The 27,522-nt window shown below is 36.9% G+C and overlaps 2 protein-coding genes across 7 annotated transcripts; one reads left to right on the forward strand and one right to left on the reverse strand.

Moving 5' to 3' along the window:
- The first annotated feature begins 5,896 nt into the window (after nt 1-5,896).
- On the forward strand, nt 5,897-9,532 carry EMB3131 (Pentatricopeptide repeat (PPR-like) superfamily protein). Of its 2 annotated transcripts, none has more exons than XM_088511504.1 (2): nt 5,897-8,498; nt 9,128-9,532. In XM_088511504.1, exon 1 carries the CDS (start codon nt 6,055-6,057, stop codon nt 8,230-8,232), a length of 2,178 nt encoding a protein of 725 aa, XP_088367630.1. In that variant the 5' UTR covers nt 5,897-6,054; the 3' UTR covers nt 8,233-8,498; nt 9,128-9,532. The 2 variants fall into 2 exon arrangements, with proteins under 2 accessions (XP_088367630.1, XP_059433434.2); XM_059577451.2 differs by having other exon boundaries at nt 9,131-9,532.
- A 966-nt stretch (nt 9,533-10,498) lies between these two features.
- On the reverse strand, nt 10,499-27,201 carry SRT2 (sirtuin 2). 5 transcript variants are annotated; one of them, XM_059576024.2, is made up of 12 exons: nt 26,963-27,201; nt 22,937-22,979; nt 22,576-22,813; nt 22,344-22,409; nt 20,832-20,877; nt 17,882-18,042; nt 17,660-17,789; nt 16,741-16,905; nt 14,509-14,636; nt 11,348-11,447; nt 11,194-11,263; nt 10,499-10,987 (listed from the first exon to the last, which is right to left on the reverse strand). In XM_059576024.2, exons 1-11 carry the CDS (start codon nt 27,005-27,007, stop codon nt 11,210-11,212), a joined length of 1,176 nt encoding a protein of 391 aa, XP_059432007.1. In that variant the 5' UTR covers nt 27,008-27,201; the 3' UTR covers nt 10,499-10,987; nt 11,194-11,209. The 5 variants fall into 5 exon arrangements, with proteins under 5 accessions (XP_059432007.1, XP_059432006.1, XP_059432008.2 ...); XM_059576023.2 differs by having other exon boundaries at nt 10,499-10,998; XM_059576025.2 differs by lacking the exon at nt 10,499-10,987 and having other exon boundaries at nt 11,348-11,430.
- Between the last annotated feature and the right edge of the window lie 321 nt (nt 27,202-27,522).

Below are 27,522 nucleotides of genomic sequence, written 5' to 3' on the forward strand. Positions count from 1 at the left end.
CTTCGTTCTAAACATTAAGAGTTGAACACATAACACATATGAATTGACTCAAATACCCCGTGGTGATATATGTAATAAACATTGTTTTATATTACATAACAAAAAATACACTAAGTGTACCAAGTAAGTGCCACATGCAGCATGCAAATACCATAACTAACAAACCAGAGTTTAAATATAAATACAAACCATAAAACAAACAACACATAAGCAATACTTACAAGCTAGCTCCCCAGAGACTAGCACACGACACTCGGTGGATGGTTTAGTAACCATCAAAACTGACAAAAGGACCCTCACCCTCTGCCTCAAGCCCTGCATAAGATTCTATGTAAATATGATGTCATCATGTTTACATAGATAAACATGTGAATCTTCTAACTTCATAAAAAGAACCATTAAAGAAACTTCATTGTAAAAGAAATATGCATGTATGAATATGCAATGTAGTGACCATTTACTTTGAGTCTTGAGAATTTATCTTCTTTAGCGCTCCTCTCGTGTTAAGGCTCTCAGCCCCATTTAGTGTTGGTTTACACCTCTCCCCTATAAAGTTTACCTGGAATCTTTTTTTGGTCCCAGGTTAGTCACTTATTACGGTCTTTGGACCTAGTAGCGACAACTTGCCAATCCACTGGCTTGCCATCACTCCTTGCTGCAATCATCAGTTTTGTTGATGGCTATCCTCTCAGCCGTTTTTATTTTATATTTAGACACAGTATGCAATATTCCATGAATAGTTATATTAGACAGGTAATTAATAAAACAACAAAAATTATAATATCGAAAACCATGTTTAATATAATGATATTGGCTGCCATTGCAGGGTCGGCTCAATGGCTAGGCCACTGAGGTGATTGCCTAGGGCCCCCAATTAGTAAGGCCCAAAATTTTTTTTAAGAAGGCCCAAATTTTTTTTTAATTTTATTTTAACTTAAGGCCTAATCTTTTTTTTTTAAAAAAAAATAAGGCCCAAAATTTTTTCCCATAAAAATTTAAGGCCTTTAAAATAAGGCCCCAATATAATAAGTCCATTGTAAAATAAGACCAATTAACCCCAAAAAAAAAACAAATATGCCACATCAATTTTTTTGGGTAACTAGTTAAAAGTTAAACTTAAAAGTCATGAAATAACAATGAGAATGAAAATAATAATAATATTATTAAAATAAATATTATTTAATTGATATTTAAATATTAAAAAAAATAAGGTCCAACTTCAAAATTTTGCTTAAGGCCCCCAAATACATTGAGCCGGCCCTATGCCATTGTCGTCTCCAGAGGATCTCAATTGTCACAGGCCTCCTTTTGTGGTTGTGTATGGGGACCCTCCATCATCACCAATTACCGTTTGCCATCTTCTTCGGTAGTCCTTTACTATCATTGGCCATCGTTTGCTATTTTCACTGGTCACGGTTTCTAAAATCCATGCACTATGCATCACCATTTGCAAAGGTCCTTTGTTGTCACTGGCCACCTTCCTTCACTTCATCAGCTACCCCCAATGGGGTGGGTGGTCAGCCACCGATGGGAAATCCATCCTAAGTTGTTCTTTAAGAAAGCATAAATCTATGGAAATCGACAAATACACGGAACCTAGGGCATAGGAGTATACTCCCAGTTTTCCATGTTGATTAACCCAAGAATCTGGTGTGGATTTCTTTTGTTACTCTTATTAAACCCAGGACTCAGTCATCTAAATTGATTTAATTAACTAATCTACACCACATGCATATAATGACCAATTACATACATATGAGGAATTCAAGAAAACAGGAATTAATCAAGTTAAGTAATACAATATGATTATCACAAAGGCGTCAATATTGAAATATTAAATAAACATATTTAGGGCTTCAATCTAGCCCTCTTTAAGAGTTAGTTACACATAATTAAAATAAAAATAAAAAGAAAAGGTAAAAAAAGAACCGAAAACCGCTCCTAGAAATAGCCTCCAATTCCTCTCCCCAAAGTTGTCTCCTTCAAATTGTGTATTGAATTGTGACGCTTAGAGGTCTATTTATAGGAATTATGAGAGTCCTAGAAGCCCTAGTAATCCTAGGAATTTCGGAGATTTAAGTCATAGTCCAAATAGGATAAAGAAAACCTTAGTCCAAATCGGATTAGGATTCCCTCAGAATTGCGTTCCTATCTTGCGGGGTGATTTTGGCATTGTGACGCTCCCAATTAGGAAAATGTTATTTCATAATGATTTGTGTAATTTTGAGTTAGCTTTCTAATGCCACTTGAATCACCTTAATCATATATTTGAGATGAAAGTTATGGTCAAAATACCAAGACATATGCATAATCCAATTTTGAATCCAATCCAATTTTGACTTCAATTTGAGAAATTCCGATTTAATCATTTCCTTTATTTCATTAAGTTTAACCATGATTGGTTAAGCTTAACCATATCTTCTAGGTCTTCCCAACTTGCCCTTTAAGCTTGGAAATTTCCTGGAAATGCTTTCTTTTCTTCCAAAAACCTATAAAACAAAGAAAATACAAAAATGAAGTAAAATAGCATAAATTAACCAAACTAAAGAATTAGCACATGTAAGTTAAGGGCTTTAAATATGAATATTTTAGCACTTAACACGAACCACCCCCATGGCCAAAGGGCTCAAATGGCCAAAGGAATGGCTACGGCCACCCCCCGCGCCCCCCAATATATTTTTTAAAAAATTTAATTAAATATAATTTTTAATGTTTTTAATTTAATATATATATATATAATTACTTAATTAGATGGACACGTGTCAAACCGTGATTGGTGCCGACGTGGCGTTCCGTCAAATTTTGGATGGAGGGACCATCTCCATCTTTAGGCAAACTAGCGGGACCTCCTATGATAAAAAGTAAACCCTAAGGGTTAAGAAATAAAGAAGTTAAACCACAGGGGTGAATAAGGTATAACCCTGTTTTTTTAATGTGTTCTCTGATGTCTTATAATGGCTTATCTATTGTATATAGACTCTATGTATTTTCGTCATGTAACTGTCATGTCGAAACACTGACGAGTTCATTCATTTGGTCTTGGTGATGTTTTGTCATGATGATGTCCTCACGGTTTTGGTTAGAGAGGTTGGGTACTCTTTGTTTGGTTTCATCATGATGACATGTAACGCTCTCAAACTGGCCTTGATCATTTTGGTAAGGTTACTGGTAATTCCTCAAGTTCAATTGACTTGTAATTAATTGCAAGGATTGTCCGTCTAATATACTCAGAGTAAATGTAAGTAGAAGATGAAAATGACAGATATGAGATATTTAGAAAATCAGAAGGTATGCGTGTATTACCATTAATTATAGTTTTGGAGCTTCTAACCAAAATCAGTCATATTGAAAATAGACTCCTGCTTCTCCCTTTTATAAAGCCCTCTTAAAACAGATAACTTGACAAGCCACAAATACTGCGTCAGTCTAAGATTTAGTAAATAAATCTCACAATTGAGTATAAAATGAAGTCTTATTTATATGCATAAGTAAACATGAATTTTCACAAGCAAATTAGATGTTGCCTCTATTATTACACCCCTGAAGTATAGTTTTGGTTTTTGAGCTTCATTGTTTTACCTAGATTGGATTCTAGAGGTGTTCCTGGCTTCATGGTTCTTACCTTTTTGTTGAGTAGTTTGATTTGGTATTCACAAGTGAAGATGTATAAAGCCGCAAGCTTGCCTTCCTTGTAGTTTGTTGGTGTTTTTTAAGGGGTTCTATTTGTGTTATCTTCTACAACAAGAGTATACTGACGTATGCGTGAGGAGAGGCACTATGAAGAAATTTTCGAGCTTGGAGGCAAGTGGGTAACTTGTTGTCATATAAAGTCTAAAAATTTACATCAAGTTGTAAGTTTCCTTGTGTCTGTATTCTAGGTCTCTTATTGTAGTGTCCCAAGTAATTACTAGATTGAGTTTAGCTTAGTTGTAGGGTTGGCAAATTTACACTGTTCATTAGGGTTCATTGGAAGAGAAATTTTTGGACTTTGGTTCTGACCAAACGTTTAACAGGGGGACCACACATTTGATGTAGGGGGACCACCAAATGTTTGACAAGAGACCAGCAAACGTTCGATCTGCAACCTTAGAATCGTTGGGTAATAGTATTACAACACTCCATCGTGGTCACAATATTAGGGTTACTCTCGATCTCAACTGGAAGCTTACACACATGCCTAAGATCAGCGACGCCCCATACCCATGGATTGGAGAGAATGGTCCTACTCATCACTAGATAGTGGAGCAATTAGAGTTGAGACAACCTTTGGTGACACCCAGTGCCTCCCAACAAACATCTGTCTCATCTACCGGATCGTGGCATCCAACATTTTCCCAGTTATCAGCATTGGCCCAAGCTTTAGGGAGAGGGCATACTTTCTCTATGCCCTATTAAGCTATATTCCCATCGAATTTGCCTCCCACACCATTAGAATTATGTGGGATACGCTTAGCCTTTAGTGGACTGATTATGATGATTTTGAGGCGACTTGGGGTTACGGGTAGAGACCGGGGAGATGTTCAAACACCACCTGGTCTTTTTAATAAGGACTACCTGCGGAAGAGCAAGACCCATTTGAATCAGGATGAGCTACCACCCCCAGTCAGCAACTCCACACCAACAGCAGAACAGCCACCCAATGGGGCGACGACCTCATAGCCAACCCTCACAGTTCTAGACCTGGGCACACTAGTGGCCCAATTGATCCGGGAGGTAGGATAACTATGTGAGGAGGTTGGCATACTCCAGACAGCCATGGTCGCCCACATCACTAACTTTGGGGAAGAGCAGGGGTGGTGGGTAAGCGATCGACACACCATGGCCCACATGAGCAAGGAAGTGGATAAGATTAGCAAGAAGCTGAGGACCAACAGAGGAGTGTGGGCCCCACCTTTGGTGGACCATCTGACCCAGTGTATCCGTCACCTTTTTACTTTTGTTTGACATTACTTTGGTTATTTTGATGTATTTTGCTACATTATAATTCCACCCTCATGGTGGCAATTTTGATGTGATCAGATGTTTTATTTCATATTATTATTATTATTATTATTTTTTCTTATGCTTGGAAAAGAAGTGTCAAACCATTATTTGTAGTATTTGGAGGGAAGGCTCTTTTAGGGTTGGTTTAGGTTTGCGATTTAAAAATAGAGATTTAAAAATGAGTTTTAAAAATACAATCAAGCGTTTGGCAAAATTGCAGTTTAACATTTAAAATTGTGTATTCTGCTATTTGAAAATACATAATTTTTACATTTTCAAATTACAATTTAAAAAAAATGCAATTTCAAACAATCATTATTTTTTTGTAAATCGCATTGTCTTTGAAATCGTAATGCCAAATGCTTTGTATTAAAAATAATTTACCTTCCTTGACTCTTTCTTCTGCGTTGCCTTTGATGGGCAATCTCATCCTCTGTTTTCTTGTTTTCCTCGCACTGTCTTCAAAAAAGTTTGGCCCATCTCATGTAACACAGCATGGGCATGATTTCATGTCTCAATATAAGTCCCAGTAAAATAATCAAGCGATTACCCAGTGTCAGTCCTTATGCGAAATTGCATCAAGAAACCATTACAAAAATCCTAAACATTAAAAAGAGGAAATGAAACAGCAAATTACAATAATGGAATTTATCCTAAGAAATGTCATTTGATCTGTTACTTACATTATAAATAATAATTCCCCTACATTTAGTTCATTCTTGGACAACTATGTTATTACTATCACATTATCAAGTTATATAACGGTCTACTAAATAACATTACTTATCAAATTAATTAAAAAAAAGGTCGATGGTTACATTAGTAGCCTAAACAATCTCAATTAGCGTGTGGGAGAATTGATAGAAACAATAAAAAATTTTCAAACCGGAGAAATTCCTCAAACGGGCTTTTTTTCGGCTCACCCAAACAGGCCTTAACCAACGAACCAACAATGGGGTTGGGAAAGATGGGCACTATTACGAAGACCAGAGGGGGGAAATGAAGACGAAGAAGGGAAGGGAAGAGACGCAGAAGGTGAAATAAGCAAAGGGAGCAACAAGGAAGCCAGAAATGCCCCCTCAGTTCCCAGTCCCCAAGCCCCATAAGAAGTTGTACTTCTTCTACGGCCACCGCAAGCCCTCCCAGAACCGCCCCACCGTCCGCGGTGGCCTCTTTTCCAACCGCGTCTCCATCACCCAACGCCAATCCCAACCCCACCCCCAACCCCAATCCCAACCGTTCCAGCTCCAGAACTGGGACCCACACACCCCATCCCCACCGTCCACTCACTCTTCCCCTTCCCCTGACCACAACTTCTTCTCCTCCTCCCTCCGCCTCTCCCCCATTGCCCGCTTCATCGCTGACTCCTTCCGCAAGCACGGCAACCGCTGGGGCCCTGCCGTTGTCGCCGATCTCAACAAACTCCGCCGCGTCACGCCCAATATCGTCGCCGAGCTGCTCAAAGTCCAAATCGACCCTGCCCTCGCCTCCAAGTTCTTCCACTGGGCGGGCAAGCAGAAAGGCTACAAGCATGATTTCGCTTCCTACAACGCCTTCGCCTATTGTTTGAACCGTACCAATCGCTTCCGCGCCGCCGATCAACTGCCCGAGCTGATGGATTCCCAGGGAAAGCCGCCCACCGAGAAGCAGTTCGAAATCTTGATCAGAATGCACTCCGATGCCAACAGGGGGGTTAGAGTTTACTACGTTTACGAGAAAATGAAGAAGTTTGGGGTTAAACCCAGGGTTTTTCTTTACAATAGGATTATCGATGCGTTGGTCAAAACCGATCATGTAGATTTGGCGTTGTCGGTTTACGAGGACTTGAGGGATGATGGGTTGGTCGAAGAGAGCGTCACTTTCATGATTTTGATAAAAGGGTTGTGTAAAGCGGGTCGAATCGACGAAATGCTGGAGGTGTTGGGGAGAATGAGGACCAATTTGTGTAAGCCGGACGTGTTTGCGTACACGGCGATGGTGAGGGTTTTGATTTCGCAGGGGAATTTGGATGGGTGTTTGAGGGTTTGGGAGGAAATGAGGAGGGACAATGTGGAACCGGACGTGATAGCGTTTGCAACGTTGGTTACGGGGTTGTGTAAAGGTGGGAGGGTGGAGAGAGGATATGAGCTTTTCAAGGAGATGAAGAAGAAGGGCTGTTTGATCGATAGAGCGATATATCGGTCGCTGGTCGAGGCGTTTGTGGCGGACGGGAAGATAGGATTGGCTTGTGGCTTGTTGAAGGATCTGGTAGATTCTGGGTATAGGGCTGACTTGGGGATCTATAATTCGCTTATTGAAGGTTTGTGTGGTGTGAAGCAGGTGGATAAGGCTCACAAGCTCTTTCAGGTCACCTTTCAGGAGGGTCTTGAGCCGGACTTTGTGACTGTGAATCCCATCTTGGTGGGGTATGCTGAGATGAGAAGGATGGACGACTTTTGCAAGTTGATCACCCAAATGCAGAGATTAAGGTTTTCTGTCATTGATGATCTTTCCAAATTCTTTGCCTTTCTGGTTGGGAAGGAGGAGAGGACAAGGACGGCTGTACAAGTGTTTGAGGACTTGAAAGGAAGAGGTTATTGTAGCGTTTCTATCTACAATATTCTTATGGGGGCTCGTTACAATAATGGGGAGGTCAAAAAGGCGTTATCGCTCTTCGATGAAATGAAGGGATCAACTTTTGAACCCGATTCATCGACTTATAGTATTGCAATCGAATGTTTGGTTGAGGTTGATGATATTAAAGAGGCATGTGCGTGTTATAATAAGATCATAGAGATGTCATCCATTCCTTCTGTTGCTGCTTATCGTGCTCTTGCTAAAGGGCTCTGCAAAAACGGAGACATTGATGAAGCTATGATGCTTGTTCGTGGCTGCTTAGCCAATGTTGCTAGTGGCCCTATGGAGTTTAAGTATACTCTTAACATTTTCCATGCATGTAAATCAGGTGATGCCGAGAAGGTGGTTGAGGTACTGAATGAAATGATGCAGCAGGGATGTCCTCCAGATGATGTTATATACTCTTCTATTATTTCAGGCATGTGTAAGCATGGGACAATGGAGGAGGCAAGGAAGGTTTTTTCGAATTTGAGAGAGCGGAAGCTTTTAACAGAAGCCAATATGATTGTGTATGATGAAATTCTAATTGAACATATGAAGAAGAAGACTGCGGACTTGGTGGTGTCTGGATTGAAGTTTTTTGGTCTAGAATCCAAGTTGAAAGCAAAGGGTTGTACACTGCTGTCAAGTTGAAAATATGCAGCCACTCTGTTCTGTGACATGGGAACTGATGGCCATCTAGAATTACATTTCTAACAATACATTCTCCCAAGATTAGAATTGCTCCCGAAGAGATTGATAGACCCGTCTTTTATACTCCTCTGCATGAGGCAATAAGGAGAGTTAGAGAGAAGCGTAAGCTGGAGTATGCATCAGAAGGTGACTCTGGTGGCTTACCTCCTCCATTCCCCTAGAAGATCTCCAACCAGGACTCCTCTGACAACATCGTCATTTGCAAGGTCTCTCTTTCTGGCTCCATGTCTATGAATGACTATGAAAGTTTTATTTCATACGAATGTTGTTATTGTTGAGTTTTTTCGTAGTGATCCATCTCACCATCACCAATTAGTTAGTCTTATTGTACCTTGACACCAATTTTTTCATGTTTAAAGTACCACTCTTGTATTACTTACTATTGAAAACCATCCAACTCTAGGCCGAGTTTGCAGCAAGAGCTGCTGGTTGCAATCAATTTAGTGTCATGAAAGTACCCAGCTTCATTTCTTTCTTATGGCATGTTTCTATTACAGCCTACAATATATATATATATATATATTGCTTCCACTAATTGGACTTGGTAATAGGAACTTCACTGCTAGGATACCCAGGGAGTGGTGTAAACTGACTCTAATTATGTCAGCAATATTCCTTCATCAAAAACTGTCATTATGTCTCTTTCTGACACGTTTAGGGTTATCTTGAGTAGGTTTGCATTTTTCTGTCAAAAACTATAAACTGCATTCACTTGTCTTTACTTATTTCAAGGTATCTAGGTAAACCACAGATCATGTATGTGTCTCGATAATATTTTTTCTTCGTTTGTGGTTATTAAATCCAAATTGCTTATCTGTTCTTTCTTCTTGTGCAGCAGAATGTACTTCAGGATCACGTTGAAGAAATGGACAAGACAGTTAATGAGAGCTCGTAGGAAATGGTGCTTTGTTGATATAACTGGAGAAGTTTTAGCCTGTAGGCTTCTTTTGTTCTCAGTGACCTGAAACTTGGATCAATTGGTGATGTTTTACATTTACCTAGATTAACTGGATTGAGGATACCAACTTTGTGATTGGAGATTTGAAGGTGAAGCTCTAATTAATATATGTGGTTACTTGATCAATTAAGTTAAAGGAATAATTAATGTTCTATTAGTGTGAGAATTAAGTGTAAGCAGTGTTAGACCATACTGTGAAGTATTTAGATGAGAAACCCTCTACAAGTTCATTAAAGCCAAACATGTTTAAGCTTAATGGAATTCTGTCGCCATCTCTCTGCACTATCTTTTTCTTTCTTTCTTATCTCTGCATTAACTTACTTTGTCCCTTGATAATCCTATGAAAAAGAGTGGGAAAGTGGTGGAGAACCATGTAGATTTATTTCTTTCACATGCTTTGTTGATATTGTTTTTGACTTGTAAATGAATTCTGGTACTTAAGAGGCACATGCATTGATTGAAGAGCACCATGGAGAGCCTGGCATCTTTTGTGCCTGATTTGTGCTAGAGTAATGCTGGAGATTCCTGAAATACTCCCCCTCTTCTCTACTCCTTGTCATTGTCGTGTCTCCTCGTACTGTCACGTTGGCCAGGAAAAATAAAAAAGAACAAAAAAATGGACAACCAAGTACACTTGAGCTAAGATGCATTTTGAGAAAACTTCTAAAATTTTAATAACTTTTAATTTCATTTCTCGAACTTTCAATTTGATGCAATCACTCTTTTGTCAATTGTTTACGTTAAACCCTAACGAAAACGCTCAAAAAGGCCAAATTACCCCTCAATTTTTGTTTTTTGTTTTGTTTTGTTTTTGTTTTTTTTTTAATTTTAAATCAAGGGTAAATTGGAAATTTTATAAAAATGTTAAGAGTATAAAAGTTATTTTATCAGTTTTAACATCCGGCTACTAACAGAGGAGGTACATTGTATCAAATTAAAAGTTCAAGTGAAATTAAGAATTTTTGAAATTTGAAGGAATCTTTTTAAAAAGCGTAGTAGTTTAGGGGGTGAAATTATCACAAAAAAATGGTACACCCAAATGAAATTTTCTTTGAACAAAACATCCTAAATTCTCTTTCTCAAATCGCTTCCTATTGTGTAACACACAAAATTAATTGCTTGATCAGAATAGGCTCGTTAGTGATAAAATTACTTCACCCGATCGGCTTCTGAAGGGGAAAAAAATATACAATGCCAAACTATACATTCATCCAAGAGGAAAAAATAAAAATAAAAAAACCACAAAAGGGACATAAACTGTACATCTAGTCATCTACACTTTTGATCTCACGCAAATTAGTGGGTTTAACCATGACAAAAGCATAAGGATTATTCAAATAACAACAGCTAGCAAAGGGCTTCCTATCTGATACAAGCAAGAATTTCAGAACAAGTTTGGCTTGTCTCAATGAAAATCTTCTCAAATAAACCAACACTAAATGTCTACAATTATTTAGATGATAAACAGAGATCCTTTTTTACTACAAGTAATTTTTTTCACTTGCTTAACTGAAATTATTCCAGACCTACCCAAAGACGTAAAAAAAATCAATGATCAAATAATTTCTTCCTTTCTTTACCTAAAAGAAATCTACATTTACAGGCAAAGGCCATAGGCAATGTATTTCCACCAAAGGAGGTGCTAATAAAGCTTTCATCCCCAGATCTTGACATAGCCTCTAAAATCTTAAGACTCCCCTCTAGTAAGTTAGTCTGTCGTAGGAGGGTGGCCCTTTCCTGCACCATTTTTGAATGCAAAGGAAATGAGATCATGAGTCAGGAAGACCCTAACCATCCTTCATCAGTCAGGAAAAGGATAAAAGAATAACCTAGTAAATGCAATTAAAATTTGACATTTTCTGAAACCATACCAAGTCCATGTGGTGCCCAACAATTTCAAAAATCAAAGTAAACGAAAATGAAAGTTTAGGGTTCCATCGTACCTTGTTACAAGTATCATCAAAGGAGAGCAGGGATGCTGAGGGATCCCAGGTCAAGCACTCTTGGTAGGATCTGTAACAATTCAAGGCAAGCAAGTGTTGATAAACCAACATAAGTTGTAGAACTAGCTGCTAAGATGATCTCAAGAAACTGTACCTCTCCTAATCGGGCATTGATTTTCAAGGGCACAAAATCATCAGCCCGTGTTACACCTATGTTCACAATGGCAGTAGCAGCACCTGCCTCATAAGCAGCTCTGTGAAACTCAATGTGAAAAGCCTTATGAGCTACATATTAACAACACTGGGAGAAATGTGTGGGTGGATTTTCTCTATCAACCTATCCATATTTCTGGGTAAATAAATGGGTGAAAATAAAAATGATTCATCTGCTTCCTAAATCAGAATCTTGACACTGAAACCAAACTGTCTTCTAACATGTAGCTACCCTCATCTAAGTTGGAAGAAGAAGAAAAGAATACTGTTTTCTCCACTATGATCCTTCATACGTTTACATGGGGTTTAAATATTAAAAAAAATTACAATCTATTATGGACATGTACTTATTGCAGATTACAATAATAAATAATAGGAATCAAATCATGGTAAACAACACAGCATATCTTAAGTTTCCATCTTCAACACTTCACCTCAAGCTAAGGCAAAGATGTTTTGCATGCCCAACTTGCATAAGGCTGAGTGAAGAACACTACTAGACACTCCCTTTGTCAAAATATCTGCAATTTGTTCCCTTGTCTTCATATAAGTGCATATTATACCCACTCATAGTCTTTCATTAATACAATTTCAAGTCAATTTCAACATGCTTAGTTTGATCATATTGGATAGGATGGTGAGCAAATTAATTGCAGCTTTGTTGTCACAATACAGTCTCAGAATCTTTGGAATCATGCCCAAGCTCTTTCAATGGTATCTTCAACCATAACATTTCACACACTCCATGAATCATGGCTCTAAATTTTGCTTCCGCACTAGATTTAGCAACCACTAATTGTTTGTATTACGCCGAGTAACCAAATTACCTGCCACAAATGTGCAAAACATGATGTGGACCATCAGATCCATAATAGATCTAGTTCAATCTGTATCTGTATAGGCTTCTATTTTCAAGTGATCATATCAAGAATGTTAGAAGAGTGTATTAGGGTTTAAGGGTATTTTAATCATTGTTATATTTCTTAAAACCTATATAATAATATTTTGAGGTAGGCTAGGTACGGAGAATAAGCCTTCTCTTTCTCTCTAATATTTTTTATGCAAACCTCTCAACATGTTATTAGAGCCTAGGGTTTAATCCTTTCCCTGATACTGCTTGCTTCTCCCTTCTTTCCCTTTCTCGCCCAATTTTGTCTTGCTGTTGATCAAAGGAGACAGACTGGGCTTAATGCCTGTGTTAGAAATGTCGTCGAGATCACTATCATCAATGGTGTTATGCCGTCGACATCACCACAGTTGGTTCTGTCGTCGTTGGTGGGTTTGGTGTAGCCAGCAGAGCCGTACTTATGGCTGCTGGGTTTTAAGTGTTTCCCTATTTAAAAGAATGCATCAAGATGGTTGGTAGTAGTCGGTCGGTAGTATCTATGGCGGTTGGTGCCGTCAGCAGTGGTAGGAGACAAGTACAATGGTGGTTTGGTGAGTGGGTTTCAGTGGAGATCGTGTGGTTGTGATCAGAGGTGGTGTCTGTTGTCGTTGTCGTTGTGGTCGTGGTCGCCAGCAACTCTTTTGGTTTTGGAGAAGACAAAGTCTGTTTGGTTATAGGTGTTCTTTGTTCCTTATTCGAGATAAGGATATCTAGAGCTCTAGTCGAGCTATTCCGGAATATGATACCACATTTCAGATCCAGCCCAAACCAAAACAGGTCAGGCCAGTTCAGCCTGACTCCAAGTTGGGCCAGTCCTATATCGGGCAACTCAGTTTGTCAGCGCAAGGCACTTTGATTTACTGGTTTTGGTCACCACCCGGTACGGTTCATTGTATTTTGGCCGGTCCAGCCTGGTTCAGGCCTTTTCGATTCATTTTGCCGTCAATTCAAGTCAGTTTTCTCTCTATTTCATCCGGTTCTGACTAGGTTTGAGTTGTTTTCAGCTAATACAGGTGGTTTCTGTTTGCTACACACTTTCTTGGTTGTTTGGCTTCGGTTTGGGCTGTTTCTTGTGATTTTTGGCTGGTTGCTATAGTTATTTGGCATTGTTCTTTGTCCATGTTTCAACATTATGGCCACTAAATCAGATTAATCACTTCAGCTTCTATGGGCAATGCTCCTATGACATCTGTGAAACTAAATAGGAAAAACTATGTTTATTTGTCGTTTTGCTCAACAGTGAATGACGTGTCGTTTTGGACAAGGCTATATGACCTATAGTTTGCCATTCAACCCTAAACGACCTGTCATTTTTCTCCCACACCAGAACCACCGTGCGAAGCTGCCAGAATCGTACCTCAGCCACAGAAACTTCTTTTCTTAGAAAACAACCTGAAACATACCCAAAACTAGCTGAAGAACCCAAAAAGCGATGGAATACCTTAAAGAAATAAACACTCAGACGCTCTCTTGAAAGAGCAGCTAAAGGATTTGACTCTACACTGACGTCAACGACTGTACAACTGATTGTTTCTCTGTGTTTTGCTAGATACCAGCAAGGATTCTAATTGCTATGAAACCAAGTTGGAAGAAGACGAAAAGAATATTGTTTTTTCCACTATGATCCTTCATACATTTACATGGATTTAAATAGAAAACAGTTGCAAACTGTAATGGAAAGGTACTTATTTCAGATTACAATCAGAAATAATAGGAATCAATCTAATCATAGAGAATCAACACAGCATATTGCAAGTTTCTATCTTCAACAATCTATACAAGATATCTGGAAGGATAATAACATATATACACATACAAACAAAAAATTATTCAGCCATTAGAAAGTACATATTTTTTCTAGCTGAAGCACACGCTGATACCAAAAAAGCATTTATCCCCTTCTGCAACTGCCAATATCATCTTCTCATAGTGAGCTAATGTGAAAATGTTTTCAGTCAAAGAGAACCCATATGTAGAGGATTAGCCAAATTAATAGAAGCTTTAGTCCACTCTATGAAATTACGATTCAACTAATAGATACTACCGAGTTTTGTTAACTAATTTAGGATGGTGAAACCAAGAACAAATGAAAAAGATCTTTCCATATATAGAGGTACGTGGTAAACACTATAAATTTAATATTTTACTTTCTCTCACTTTAATGTGAAACATATGTACAGAAAAAAAAAAAAAAAAAAAAAAAAACAGAAAGGTACCTGACAAGCCGGTAAGCAGACATGGTCATCAAAGATGATCCTAATACAAGAAACGCATCACATCCTTTTGCAGTTTCCATTGCCTTATCAGCTCTATCCTTGGGGACATTGTCACCAAAGAAAACAACCTTCAAACATGTAAGATAAGAGTATCAAAAACACTGCCTCAATTGTTTTTCTCGTATACTTAAAACATTGAGTGTGCAAAATTACTGCATGCAAATGGATTTCTTACATTTTTAGTGTTGGCTAATTCGGTGTCCAAAATACTTTAATGTAATTTGATTTTAGACAAAATGCTTTTAAGAATCCTTGTAAAAATCAAGTTTTCGGTGCTTAGTTCGAATGGGTCAGCAGAAGAGGCTATTTCTTGAAGCACAGATTGATCCATTCCAAGTGCTGTTCTATTTCAATTGGATAGATGAAGATTGAAGCTAGGCAAAATGGTCTGTTCCAAGTGCCGTTCTATTTCAAGTTTGGACAGATGAAGAATAAAGCTTGGCAGAATGCTCTGTTCTATCAGCCGTTCCAAATAAGGTTTGGATGGAACCTTTGTTCAATGTTGTTCAAAGACAAGTTGAGAGCTCCATTCAAGTCCCATTTCAAATGCAGTTCAGATGTGCCGCTCAAGAAAACCTTGTTTCTATGGTTTAACCAAGTCCAGTTCGGACGGGCCATTTATCAGTTTGAATGGGACAATGTAAGGAGCACATCGAAGACTTCCAGAGAACTCCGTCCTAAGTCCCGTTCTATTTCAGTTCGAACCAAAGTTTTCCAGAGTTAGCCATTCTATTGGTCGCCCTATTTCAGTTCGAACTAGTAGTTCCAGGCTTCCAGTATTGACCCAGTCAGAGTAAACAATCATAACTTTTAATTTCAAAATCCAAAAAGACAAACTCAATGGCGTTGGAGAGCAAATTCAAAATGTTACAATTTTTTATTTCATGAAATGTTTTCAATTCCAACGTTTAGGGAGTCAAAACGGGCTGTGAATATAAGACTGAAAAGCTGAATCGCTGGAACCTACTCCAATTTGAACGAGCAACTTACCAGTTCGAACAGGAGTCTTAAAACTGCAATTCTTGATCAGCCGACTTCTAGAATTTAGGACTACTTTTCCAAGTCTATTTAAGGGCTTTTAGAGCACAATTTTTGGGTGGATTGGAGGCAATATTTCCAGAGAACAAATAGCCAAATAGCCTTTTTCTTCATGTTCTAAGAGATAAAGTTTATGTTTTTGTGCTTTCAATTGCTCCACTCTTAGAGTATTTGTTATAAACCACAACCCTTCATCAACAATAATAGAAACCTATCAAAGTTCTCGTAAAGGAAATCAAATAGTAGAATTTTTCAGAAGTTTTTAGAGAACTACTCGGTAGTAGACAAGCGGGCCACTTATCTAATGCAAGAGAGTGTCAACTTAAAAGGTTTCGTAAGTGTAAACTTCTTGTATTTTCATTCTTCTATAGTTGATTGATTTCTTGAGTTTAGCTACCTCAGAGTGGTTTAACATTTAAAGAGTTCGTCGAAAGGTTTCCACTTCGTCACCAAATTACTTGTATTAACTGATTTATCGCTTTCATTATATTTGGTGAATGTTTGTGTTGTTACTTATTTTTAAATTCCGCGTTATTTTTATAAACACCTATTCAACCCCCCTTCTAGGTGTTATTGGAATCTTGGACTATAATTTTCAGGATTGAACCAAAAAGAATGAGGACTGAAATATCACCGAAAGATTGAACAATGCAAACAAGAAATTGGATAACAAATGACCCCCATTTTATTGCATGTGATGTTACCACCCAGCTTCCAGACAATATGGAATTTACAGAACTGCAAAGCATACTCATGATGCAATCTTCCCCTGTATTGCACATCAAAATCTACAAGAACCTTTTCATAGTTTAATGGGGTCAATGTGTTCATTTGAAGGGGAATAATGATTATCAACTATTTACTCTCTATTGAGAAGATATAGGTGATTTTCCTAAAGTCTACAATTACTTCTAGATATTTCTAGTGCATATGAATTCAGTTGTTTAACAAGAATAACAGAACAAGCCAGATCCAGTCAATTCCATTACATTTGTCCAGTGGTGCCTTGGCAAGCCTGTCACATAGATGTCAACATTACAGTTTAAATTCATGATCCTATTCGGTAAAGTAACAAAAGCTTTCAGAAAATGTAAACTGAAAACTTCTAATTTATAGCAAAAAAAAATATCTTACATCAGGTTTGAGCACACCATTGCATTTTTTGCAAGTAGGAATATGAAAATCCTCTTCCCAAAATTTTTCATCAATTTCAATATCACCGTCAGGTCTTTGCTTCATGCCAAAGCTTTTGTCTGACCCAGAGCTGCCATAGTCCAAGCTTTCAATTGCTGCTGCCCACTGCAGTAGAAAATTAAAATCTTGCTTATCAGTCAAACATGGGTTTGCACCTGAACATTAGATTCTACTGTTCAAGGCATAAACAGTGATATAAAGCATTCATAAATTAGAAGGCAACAAAAAACTGAAAACATGACAAATCCTACCTAGAAGATACAAGAAAGTGTTAGCCACATTTGCAATATTACTTTAAAAAGTTTAGTTGAAGTTACAATAAGAGCTCCCTATAATCACTTATAAAGCTCAGTTTCACTTAGGATGCAATGTATGACTCAACACCCGTGTAACACCTTCACATTCCACCAACCCAATATGGGACTTAAATTTTCGGAATGTCACAATCTTCCCCACTCAAATCCCTGATGTCCTTGTCAAGGCTTGCGCCACTATGCAATGCCTCAGCGCTATATGGTGTTACTGGGTTACTTTGATACCATTTGTCACCATCCAAAGAAGCATTAGTCACATATGTGCTATTACTTCAAAATGACTAGTTGAAGTTACAATTAGAGCTCTCTAAAATCACTTACAAAGTCTAGTTTCATCTAGTAAGAAACCAATGTAAACTTGGCACTCATGTAACCTCATCATAATTCACCAACCCAATGTAATACTTAACTTTCTGTGGTGTCACATTAATGACCACTCATAAATCCCCTTATTAAGAAAAGGTGATTCCGAAAGTAACCAACAATGTAACATGAGAAGCTTAGATAGTTGCGAGTCCAAGAAGAATAAATTGCTCAAAACTAACCTTTGGATTAAGCTCCTTCACTTGGTCCTGAAACAAATTCCGACAAAAGGAAAAACCACAATCTAGACAAGCTACAGTATACACAGTCCCATGTATTTCAAGTGGGTTGCTACCAGCACGATGATGCAGCCTGAAACAAGATAATTATAAATTAGTCCCATTGGACTCGCTTCTAACATGTACAATTTCTCAATCAAGGGATAAGGACATATAAATAGTTACCTGTCAACATTTTGTGTAGTCATAAAATTTATCCGGCCAGCATTTTCTAGAGATGCTAAAGCAATATGGGCCGCACTCGGCTGTGCTGCAGTAAACCGTCTCCATCCAGCATAGCTCCTGGTCCAATACCGCCTACGTGCTCGACTTGATCGGAGAAACTCCTGTTGAGAATCCCAGAATACTAGAACTTACAAAGAAAGAATTGACACAAACAGCAGTAATTGATAAAGTGATTATTCACAGCTTTGATCAACTGTTTCAAAATTTTGCAAGAATCGAGCAGAATACAATTAAAAGTTTACCTTGATGAAACTAAAAAGAAAAATTGTGAGTAAATAGACTACCCCGTTTAAAACAGAAATGAGAAGCAAATACATGAAGGCTAGTCAATATGATTTGTGCTAATGGCATGCTTCTATAATTAAATAAATCTTTCAACTATGAAGAAATATCAAGGGAGCAATGACCACCTATATTCCAGAACTTCACACCAAATACAACTGTTGCCCAATGAGAAGCAACAAAGATCCCCCCACCCCACCCGAATTCTTCTTTCTGGTAATTAGTGTCAACTTTTCCTCCTACTCGTACACAAAAATTGCAGATGTTTTTTTTTTTCGAAACGAATTAGAACAATTGTCACCATAAAACATAGGATACCAGTATTACAATCCAAGTTAATACTCTCTCCATAATGAGTGGCTCAGTTGGCAAATGCTCAAATTTTGAGGAGCAACAAACACTTAAAACTTTTAAACATAATTTTCCATATTGTCCTTCAAAAAGTAATCAGCATGCATTTAGGCATATACATTTCTTTTACAATAAAGGCTGTGTAGCAGATGGTGTCTTCATGTCTTTTGTGGTGCCTTTGGAAGAAAAGGAACGAGAAGTTTTGAGGACCGTGAAAAGATACTGGCAAAAATTAAGTCGTTATTCTTCAATACTCTGTATCTTTGGACAGTTGCTGTTATTTCTCCCTTGGTAATTAGTTATCTTGTTTTCCTTGTTCTTTTTGCTCCTACTAGCTAGATGTTTTATCTTGTATACTTCATGTGTACTTGGAGGCGCCTTACGCTTTTAATGACATTTTGATTACCTATCCAAAAATAATAAAGGTTATAGTGAAAAGAAATTATTTGATTTTGGAAATGGACATACATTATGAGACAATAAAAAAACGTGAATTGAGCCACTCAATATGGGATGAACGGAGCGATAACTCTGAAAATATGCCCAATTGTTAGAGATGGTGGTCTGAATAGATGATTATTTTTCAATTTATTAGCATGTTCATTGAATTCTAGGTAATATTAAACCTTTCTGACAATAACTTGTTCGCTACTTAGCTTCTCCATTTTCATATAGTTCTCTATTTCCAACCTTCCTAACTTTGACCTCACTCTTTCAGTTAGCCTTCAAATTTTTTTTATTTTTTTGATAAGTATTATATCATTAATAAAGCACAGAGGGGCACAACCCTAGTGTAACACTCCACCCCAATGACACACAATATTGTCCGCTTTTGCCTCCCCTCGAACTAGACTTCCCAAGAGGTCACCCATCCTGGTATTACTCCAGTAGAAGCACGCTTAACTGCAAAGTTCTTATGAGATCATGACCATCACGGCTTTAAAACGCGTTGTTGTCATTAAGGGTGTAGTATATATTTAAGCACATCCTCATCTCCATACCCAAGCGATATGGAACATCACAATCACCCCTTCTTAGGACCAGCGTCCCCGCTGGCGACCCTCATGGGATTAGCTCATTCTTGGAGTCTGTCCCAGCGAGTGCCCACTAGCGACCTTCATGGACTTGTGCACGCTCCCCCTATATCAGACTGAGCAATGGCTCTGATACCATTTGTAACACCCCACCCCAATGACACACAATATTGTCCGCTTTTGACTCCCCTCGAACCAGACTTCCCAGGAGGTCACCTATTCTGGTACTACTCCAGCAGAAGCACGCTTAACTGCTAAGTTCTGATGGGATCATGATTATCACAGCTTTAAAATGTGTTGTTGTCATTAAGGGTGTAGTATACATTTAAGCACATCCTCATCTTCATACCCAGGCGATGTGGGACGTCACACCTAGAGTATACAAAGATGAACCCCTACATGGAAGAAGAATAAAATATATTCATGAAATCTACTAAAGTATGGACAGCCGCTCAATAGTAAGCCACTATCCACATATACAACAAGTTAATCATATCCTTTTGCAACTCTACCACCGAAACCTCAACATCCTTCAAACATTATATGCTGGAGCCTTCCTTATTCATAATTGATTTAGGGCATGAAAACTTGTGATGAAATATGTCTGTTTTTATCATGAGAAGGAAATTGAAGAGAAGAAGATTTAGGGCGGAGATCAAAAAGGATGAACAGATGGAATGGAGTAGAACCTAAGAAAAGTAACAAGGTAGAGAAGATAATATCTGAGAGGGTCAGGGGTATCTTTCAAATTCAGAGAAACCCTGGAATTGAAAATGAGAGATATGAAATAAAGAGAAGCATCATACCAAGAAAAAGAGAGAAAGATAAATAAGGAAGATGAGAAAACCAGCAAAGAAGAAAAGAGATAGAAAGGCAAGGACCAGATAGAAAAGAGAAAGATTTGGAAAGCAGGAGAGGGAGAAGAGGAAAGATTAAATGAGAAAAGAGTACTCACTTATCCTATACCTTTTTCAATGAGAAAGAGGCTTTCTTTAGGTTTCAAAAAACTTGGGAATAACAAAGAACACGCTAGATCTAAATCTTCGTAACACAATAATATCATCAAGACCTATACCTCCTACTTAAATTGAAGATAATTAATGCAGATAAAAATTACTCAATCTCCATGATATATACCTAATATACCTATATATTTTTGGGGTATTAGATAGAAAATACTGCTATAGGATATAAATAGCACACAGCACATGCCTTCAGATCACCTGATGAGTAATTGGTTTGAAACCAGAACTATAAGCTCCATTTGGGCTGCAACATGATAATACACAACAATATTATTCAAAGAGTATATATAATTGAAATATTATTAAAAAGCACAAAAGATGCAATCCAAGTACACATGAAGTATACACGTGATATACCCAGCTAGAAAGAAAAGAAAGGTCAAGAAAATCATGAAAACCAATCAAATTATGATAGTCTAAACCAGTTGTCTAATGATAAAGAGTATTGACGAAGAAAGACTTTAGTTCCACCACCATCTTGCAGTCTTCAAAAGAAAAGAGTTTACAAGTGCTATGATCCCAAATATATGTAGATAGCTTGAAAATAAATTATATATTGCAATCTATGTAAACTTTAAAAGGAAACATCACTTTCACTAAGCTAAGATAAATACAACCACAATACCTTAAAATATAATCATTGTCACATTCTGAGAGCAAGAACACATAATGAACTTGCTAGTTATGATGGGAATAGGCAAATGTAAGAGAAAATAGGGGTGAATTTTATTCTACTCATTCATTCCATTCATTTCACATATATAGGCGCTTTGTACAATGTTTTAGATAATAGACAGCTCATACTAAGATAGCTCACTAGGGACAACTCACCATGTTTCTAGAATAGGGACACATCACACGTTCACACCCCTTCTAGAATAGCATACTATTCTCTAACAGAAACAAAACGCCAAACAAACTAACAATGTTTGGCTTGCATTAATGTTAACATTTCCTAACTATATGAACGACAGACTTATCTACTTACATTCAATCAAAGTAAAAGTGAAATCTTTGATATGTGACAAAATCATATAAGAGAAATATCGACAGAATGAGGGTCTATGACTGATAATGGCTTGCTCCTCTGTACATGTCATACATCCAATGTAGATGTATTAGATTGCCTCTCACTAGTGCACAAATTTCCTGACTACTAGGAAAAACTGACGCAGACAGATACATTTATTTTCTTCTCTGACGACAACCAACTACCAAATGCAGCATAGATAAAAAATAATACATGTACATATATTATACAGTCAATGAAACCTTTGCCCACCCCAACACAGTAGAACTTTATGTGATTGGAAAAGGTAAGCAATCAATAGTCAACATCAAAGGAGGATTGACAGTGTCAACAAAACAACCGAGAACAACTATCAACTCTTGCCAATAACTACCTAAAATCATGAAAATTACTTGTGTAGAGTCTATATACACTGAGGGACCAAAAACAAAGGCTTAATGTGATCAATCACAAAGTGCAGCATCAGCAAACATAACAAGGTCTTCAACAGCAACATATAAAAACACAAAGACACAACATCCTTTCGTTCTGTTTGGGGAAACTTTCAAGAAGCTTTTAATTCCATAAGTTACAGTTTAATGTTACGTCACACATATTAGCAGACATAAGGACCCAACATCAAAAGTTTTAAAGACAACAATTGTGGATCCAAGCTCACACAACCAAAGAGGAGCAAGAACCTTCTATAATCAGGAATTCCACATTCTGTGCTAATCCCAGCTCCAGTCAATACCATGAGCTTCGTGCTGCAAAACACCATATGACCAATAGAACAGAGCTGGTGAGAAAACTAATAACAAAAAAAGGGTGAAAAGTAAACAGTTTGAGTCATAAGATATATTCATTCTGAAAGATATGTTCATAAGCTACACAAAGTTTTAAAAACTAAATATGAGAATATCTAAGATTGACCTTTGATCAAAGAATTGATACAAGAGGTTCACATCATTGATGCTAGGAGGATCTGAATCAGGAACCAACTTCTTGTCCCTCAAAAATTTTGAAGGCACCTTTTCTTCTCTCCCTGATGAAGTCCCAGGGATTGAAATCCGACATGAGGTTTGTACAGACTTTACAGTGCCCTGGAACAATATGACTCTTCTTCCTGTGCTCGGAGATAGCCAATTTTTGCTATTTGATTGAAAAATACCTGAAGTAAAGAAGAGATTTCAAGCACATAATATCAACCATTTATGACGCACTTAAAGAACAAAAGTTGGGAATTTATTAAATGATGCTAAAACAATTTGGTAGATTGCATGGGCATACTTGCCTGGCATAATGCCCGATTTGAAAAAACTTGCACTTCTGGAACTCTGCATAGTCAACCTGAACAATTAAGTATCAAGAAATCCAAACCGCTATTGGACAGAGCCATGGAGAAATGATGCTGAATTACATAATCAAACAGCACACACTACTTTCCTTGTATAAAAAAAGATATGTATGAACCTTGTCTAGATGGTTGAAAGCTTTTCATAGAAACTTTTATAGAATATTCATTGCACTATTCCACTATAATAAAATCCCGCATCTTTATTTTTGAAAACTAAAAGCTATAAATATATTCATCCGATGTGTATGCAGAAGGTTGTGAATGGAGTAATTATCAGCCTTCAATTTGACCATTAGGTACCATTCATCTTCATCATATATAATTAATTTTACATTTAGTGGAATCTAGAACAATCTGCAATGCACCTAATAACTTTTTCTCTATGGGAGCTGAATAGGAAATAATTTGACAATGATGAAAGATAGAAGGGTCTCCCTTTGATAACTCAAATAGACATAGAAAAGCATCAAACAAAAATGTGAATATATAAATCCATAAAATGTGAACTAGCATCTTATGTAACAGAAGTTGGCTCAAAGAGAAGTTTCCCAAAATAAGTAAGTTCAATTGCATTCCCTTTTTTTTTTCTTTTTTTTTTCCCTCATTGGTAAGATAAACATGCGCCAGATTCTTGAACTCACGACCTCAGATTCCACCCTCCACTTCTAGATGAAGAAAATGCCATTTGTGCCAAATATAAATAGTTCACACAAGAAGGGTTTCCAAGTGAAGGGAAAATATTCACTTAAATCACTACCAAAAACGCATGCCAATTCTAGTTCTACTTGCCTTCTACACACACTAACTAAACTTCAATAACACATTACACAATTTTATTAAAAAGACAATGTAAAAAACAATTTGCATAATTATCTCTGGGGTCCTTTCAACTCTTCCAAGTAAGGTCTCATTGCAAGGAACGAATTTGAACTAGGACCAAGTGGTGGCTAGAGTTCTCTTCTACTCTATTTAAATTTTCAAGTTTTCCTAATAATTTTAAAACTTATTTATTGGTGTTTCCAAGTAACTTTAGCACTTCTATTTTTCCATGTTTTCCAAGAAACTTTAGGATTTATTTTATTTTCTTTTTGGAGTCTTCTAGTAACTCAAGTATTTCTTTCTAAGCTAGGATTGTAGATATAAAGGTTTGCATTGAACTTCTTTAATTATTGAGTCATTGAGTTTATTATTGAGATGTTTTATTAAAAGGAAGGTTTTCTTCCTTATTCTTTCTTCCTTGTGGATTTCAAGGAATTCAAGAAAAAAGATGTGTTCATCTTTTCTTCTCTATTGCTTATGGTATTTCAGTTGATATCTATTCCCTCAATTGATGGTTAACCCATGCAATGGCAGCAACGCCCTTGGAAACAATCCTCGCAACAAGTAGGGCTCTCATAAGAGCCGAATTTATGGACTTCCAGCATGAAATGCAACAAACTTTCCATTAGACACAGTATGCTTTGGACAATATTTAAGCCACTCTTGCTTGACTAACGATCCAAATGTAAACCACAACAGTAATAAGATTCACAATGATGATGGGGCTCGTAGGCAACCTGCTCGTAATCATGCTCATATGTCTATAAATAGACAGCTAGCCTATAAAAAGAACTCTAGCGATGATAAAGAGTTTTCCAAATGCGGATTTTAAAAATTTGATGAAAACAAGCATCAGGATATTGGTGATGGAAAATCTAGAGATTTTCACATGAACTTATTGGAAGGTTTGTTGATAGACTTTATGTTGGGACTATTACAAACCCAACAGGGATTTAAAATTGTGCTTGTAGCCTTGTAGTATTTGATAGGAATTCGAAAAATGGCACATTTCATAGCTAGCAAGAAGACTTCCAGTTCTACTTATGTCTTGAACTTATTTTTCAAAGAAATTATTTGTTTCATGGAGTTTGTGAATCCATTATATTAGACTGAGATACTAAGTTTTTATCTCACTTTTGGAGCATCTTATGGAAAAGGTTTGATACGTATCTAAACTTTAGTAGCACTAGTCATCTAGAATCAAATGGACAGACAGGTGGTAAATCAAACTTAGGGAAATCTTATTCTTTACATTTTTGGAGAGAAGCCAAAGTAATGGGACCTTGTAGTCCCACAAACACAATTCGCTAACAACAATACAGTTAAAATATTCTTAGGAAATGTGCTTTTTGAGATAGTATATTGTAGGCTGTCAGAACATGTATTAGATTTAGGCTTCACTTGTTTCACTATAAAATGTAAAATGTATCTCATAAAACATTTTCAGTATTTTGAGGTGTTTGGCTATGCTTCAAAGCTTGGTCAACCGGAAAACATTTTCGGTCAACAGTAAAACACCCATTGTTTTCGGTAAAATGGTTTACCTTTATTTAATGCATAAAAGATTTCACATTTACAACTCCTCTCTCTTCAAATCTCTCCTACCTGCAAATACCCACACCATAGTATATTTCAGACACCACCCTCTCTTCCGTCTGCACCAACCCCCACCGGAGCCACCCCATTAAAAATTTAAATGTTCATAATTTCACATTTTCAATACATACCAAACAATGAAAAATGTTCTCAGAGAAACTTTTTGAAAGTTACAACAAATACCCAAAAATTCTTTTTTTTAAAAAAAAATAAATAAAATTTCAGCTAAAAACATTTTACATCAAAAAATGTTTATGTTAAAACAAACGAAGGCTTAGTTCCATTTCCTACGGATGAAGTGAGACAAAAGTTAGAAGAGTCAAATATCAAGTACAAGAAAACCACAGATAAGATGCAGAGAGAAAGTATTCAAGCAGGGTTATATTGTCATGTTCTATTTAAGGAAAGACAGGTTTCCTGGGGAAATGTATAACAACCTCAAGAATAAGAAGTATGATCCTAGTCTCATCATTTGGAAGATCAACAATAATACATATGTTATTGACTTGCCAGATGATATGGCTATCTCTTCAACTTTCAATGCTCTTGATCTGTTTTTGTACCATACTTTGAATGATGCATCTTCTTCCAGTAATAACTCAAGCAAGGTCCGTTTAAGCAGGGAAGGCTGATGTAGAGTTTTCTTTCGCTTTATTTAATTTTCGTGTTTTCCTAATAATTTTAAAATTTCTTAATTTCTGGATTTTCCTAATACCTTTAGGAATTGTATATTTTCAAATTTTCCTAAGAACTTTAGAATTTATTTTATTTTAGTTTTATAATTTATGTCTAGGCTAGGATTTGTAACCTATATACCAGCTTGAATTGAACTTATTTCATCATTGAGTCATTGAGTTTATTACTGAGTTATTTTTACAAAAAGAGACTACTCTTTCTAGTTCTTTCTTCCTAAAGGGTTCCAAAGAATTCCAGAATGAAGATGCAATCTTCTAATTTCTATCGCTTCTATCGTGTCACAATTTCAGTCTGAATGTATTCCGAAAATAAATAAATAATACAAAAGATATTTTATTACATCATGTATTATTCACACTAGAAGCATTCTTGAGGCTAGAATACCCTGCACTTGGGGGCGAGAAACAAGGATCCAGAACCTTCTTAAACACCTGCTTCTTCTTGTACATTGTGCACTTTATCAGGCTCTATTAAAAGAGAGATTCAGTTCCACCATCTACTAAATACTACACAATTTGTATGTTTTTCCAACGCTTTGGACACAGCCAGTTTTAGTAAACATTATCTTTTTCCCTAAAAACAAAATCCAAAACATAAATTCAGCTTCATCTGTATGTTTTTCTTCCCAATATTCGGAAACCCATGTCCCAAACATCGTTCCTTTTCCTTTCCTTTTCTTCTCTAACCTCTACTAGTAAATACTTAACTGTGTAAGAACCCTTCAAAACATAATATATATATAAAAAAAGCATTCAATCAAAAACCCAGAAATGAGCAATATTCAGAAAAATGACTACGAATAAATCCAACCATATATAATGAGCAAATATAAGAGAAGGAATTGGAACTGACAGGGAAAAAGGGTAGGTGGAAAGGCAAGCGCGTGAGCATGGCCATTTAATTGCCTTCGCAAATTTGAATTCTAGTACGTTGAACTCTCTTTCTCTCCTTCTCTGAGAACCTGTCAGCAAAGGTGGTCGGATTTTGGCAGAGAGAAGAGGCAAAGGCTATTGTCGGTCACTCTCTTCCAAGCATTGGAAGCGTCGGAGGTAGTTTCTAATTTCTATTTCTTCCAATTTTGGTCCACCGGGAATGGGGGACACTTTTTCCACGTTGCAAACTTCTCTACCATTTAAATCTTTACAAGAAATAAAATACGATCACTTGTATTTATTAATAAAAAAATTGTTATGGGCCTAATCATGGTTAATATATTTAAGGAATTTGAAATAGAGATATTCATTTACTACATTTTGGATGGTAATATTGTCTAATTGTTTTTTGCAAAATTTTTGACAAGTTTGCACTTCGAAGGGCATGTTTGAGTGTGTATTTGAAGGGTTTAAAAGTATGTTTAACACTTAAAAAGTTCGTTTAAAGAAAAAAAAAAAAAAAATTACTCGTTTGGTAAA

Source organism: Corylus avellana, chromosome 11, assembly GCF_965113065.1.
Source record: "Corylus avellana chromosome 11, dhCorAvel1.hap1.2, whole genome shotgun sequence".
In the NCBI taxonomy this organism is placed as follows: domain Eukaryota; kingdom Viridiplantae; phylum Streptophyta; class Magnoliopsida; order Fagales; family Betulaceae; genus Corylus; species Corylus avellana.

Bases quoted from the DNA above. Each gene is read 5' to 3' on its own strand.
- EMB3131 (XM_088511504.1), top strand. From the start codon at position 6,055: ATGCCCCCTCAGTTCCCAGTCCCCAAGCCCCATAAGAAGTTGTACTTC.
- SRT2 (XM_059576024.2), bottom strand. From the start codon at position 27,007: ATGGCCATGCTCACGCGCTTGCCTTTCCACCTACCCTTTTTCCCT. The intron at 22,814-22,936 runs GCAAGTATGCCC...TCTTTACTTCAG, and splicing joins CAAATCGGGCATTATGCCAG to GTATTTTTCAATCAAATAGC. The intron at 16,906-17,659 runs GTTAGTTTTGAG...TTTCTACTGCAG, and splicing joins TGAAGGAGCTTAATCCAAAG to TGGGCAGCAGCAATTGAAAG.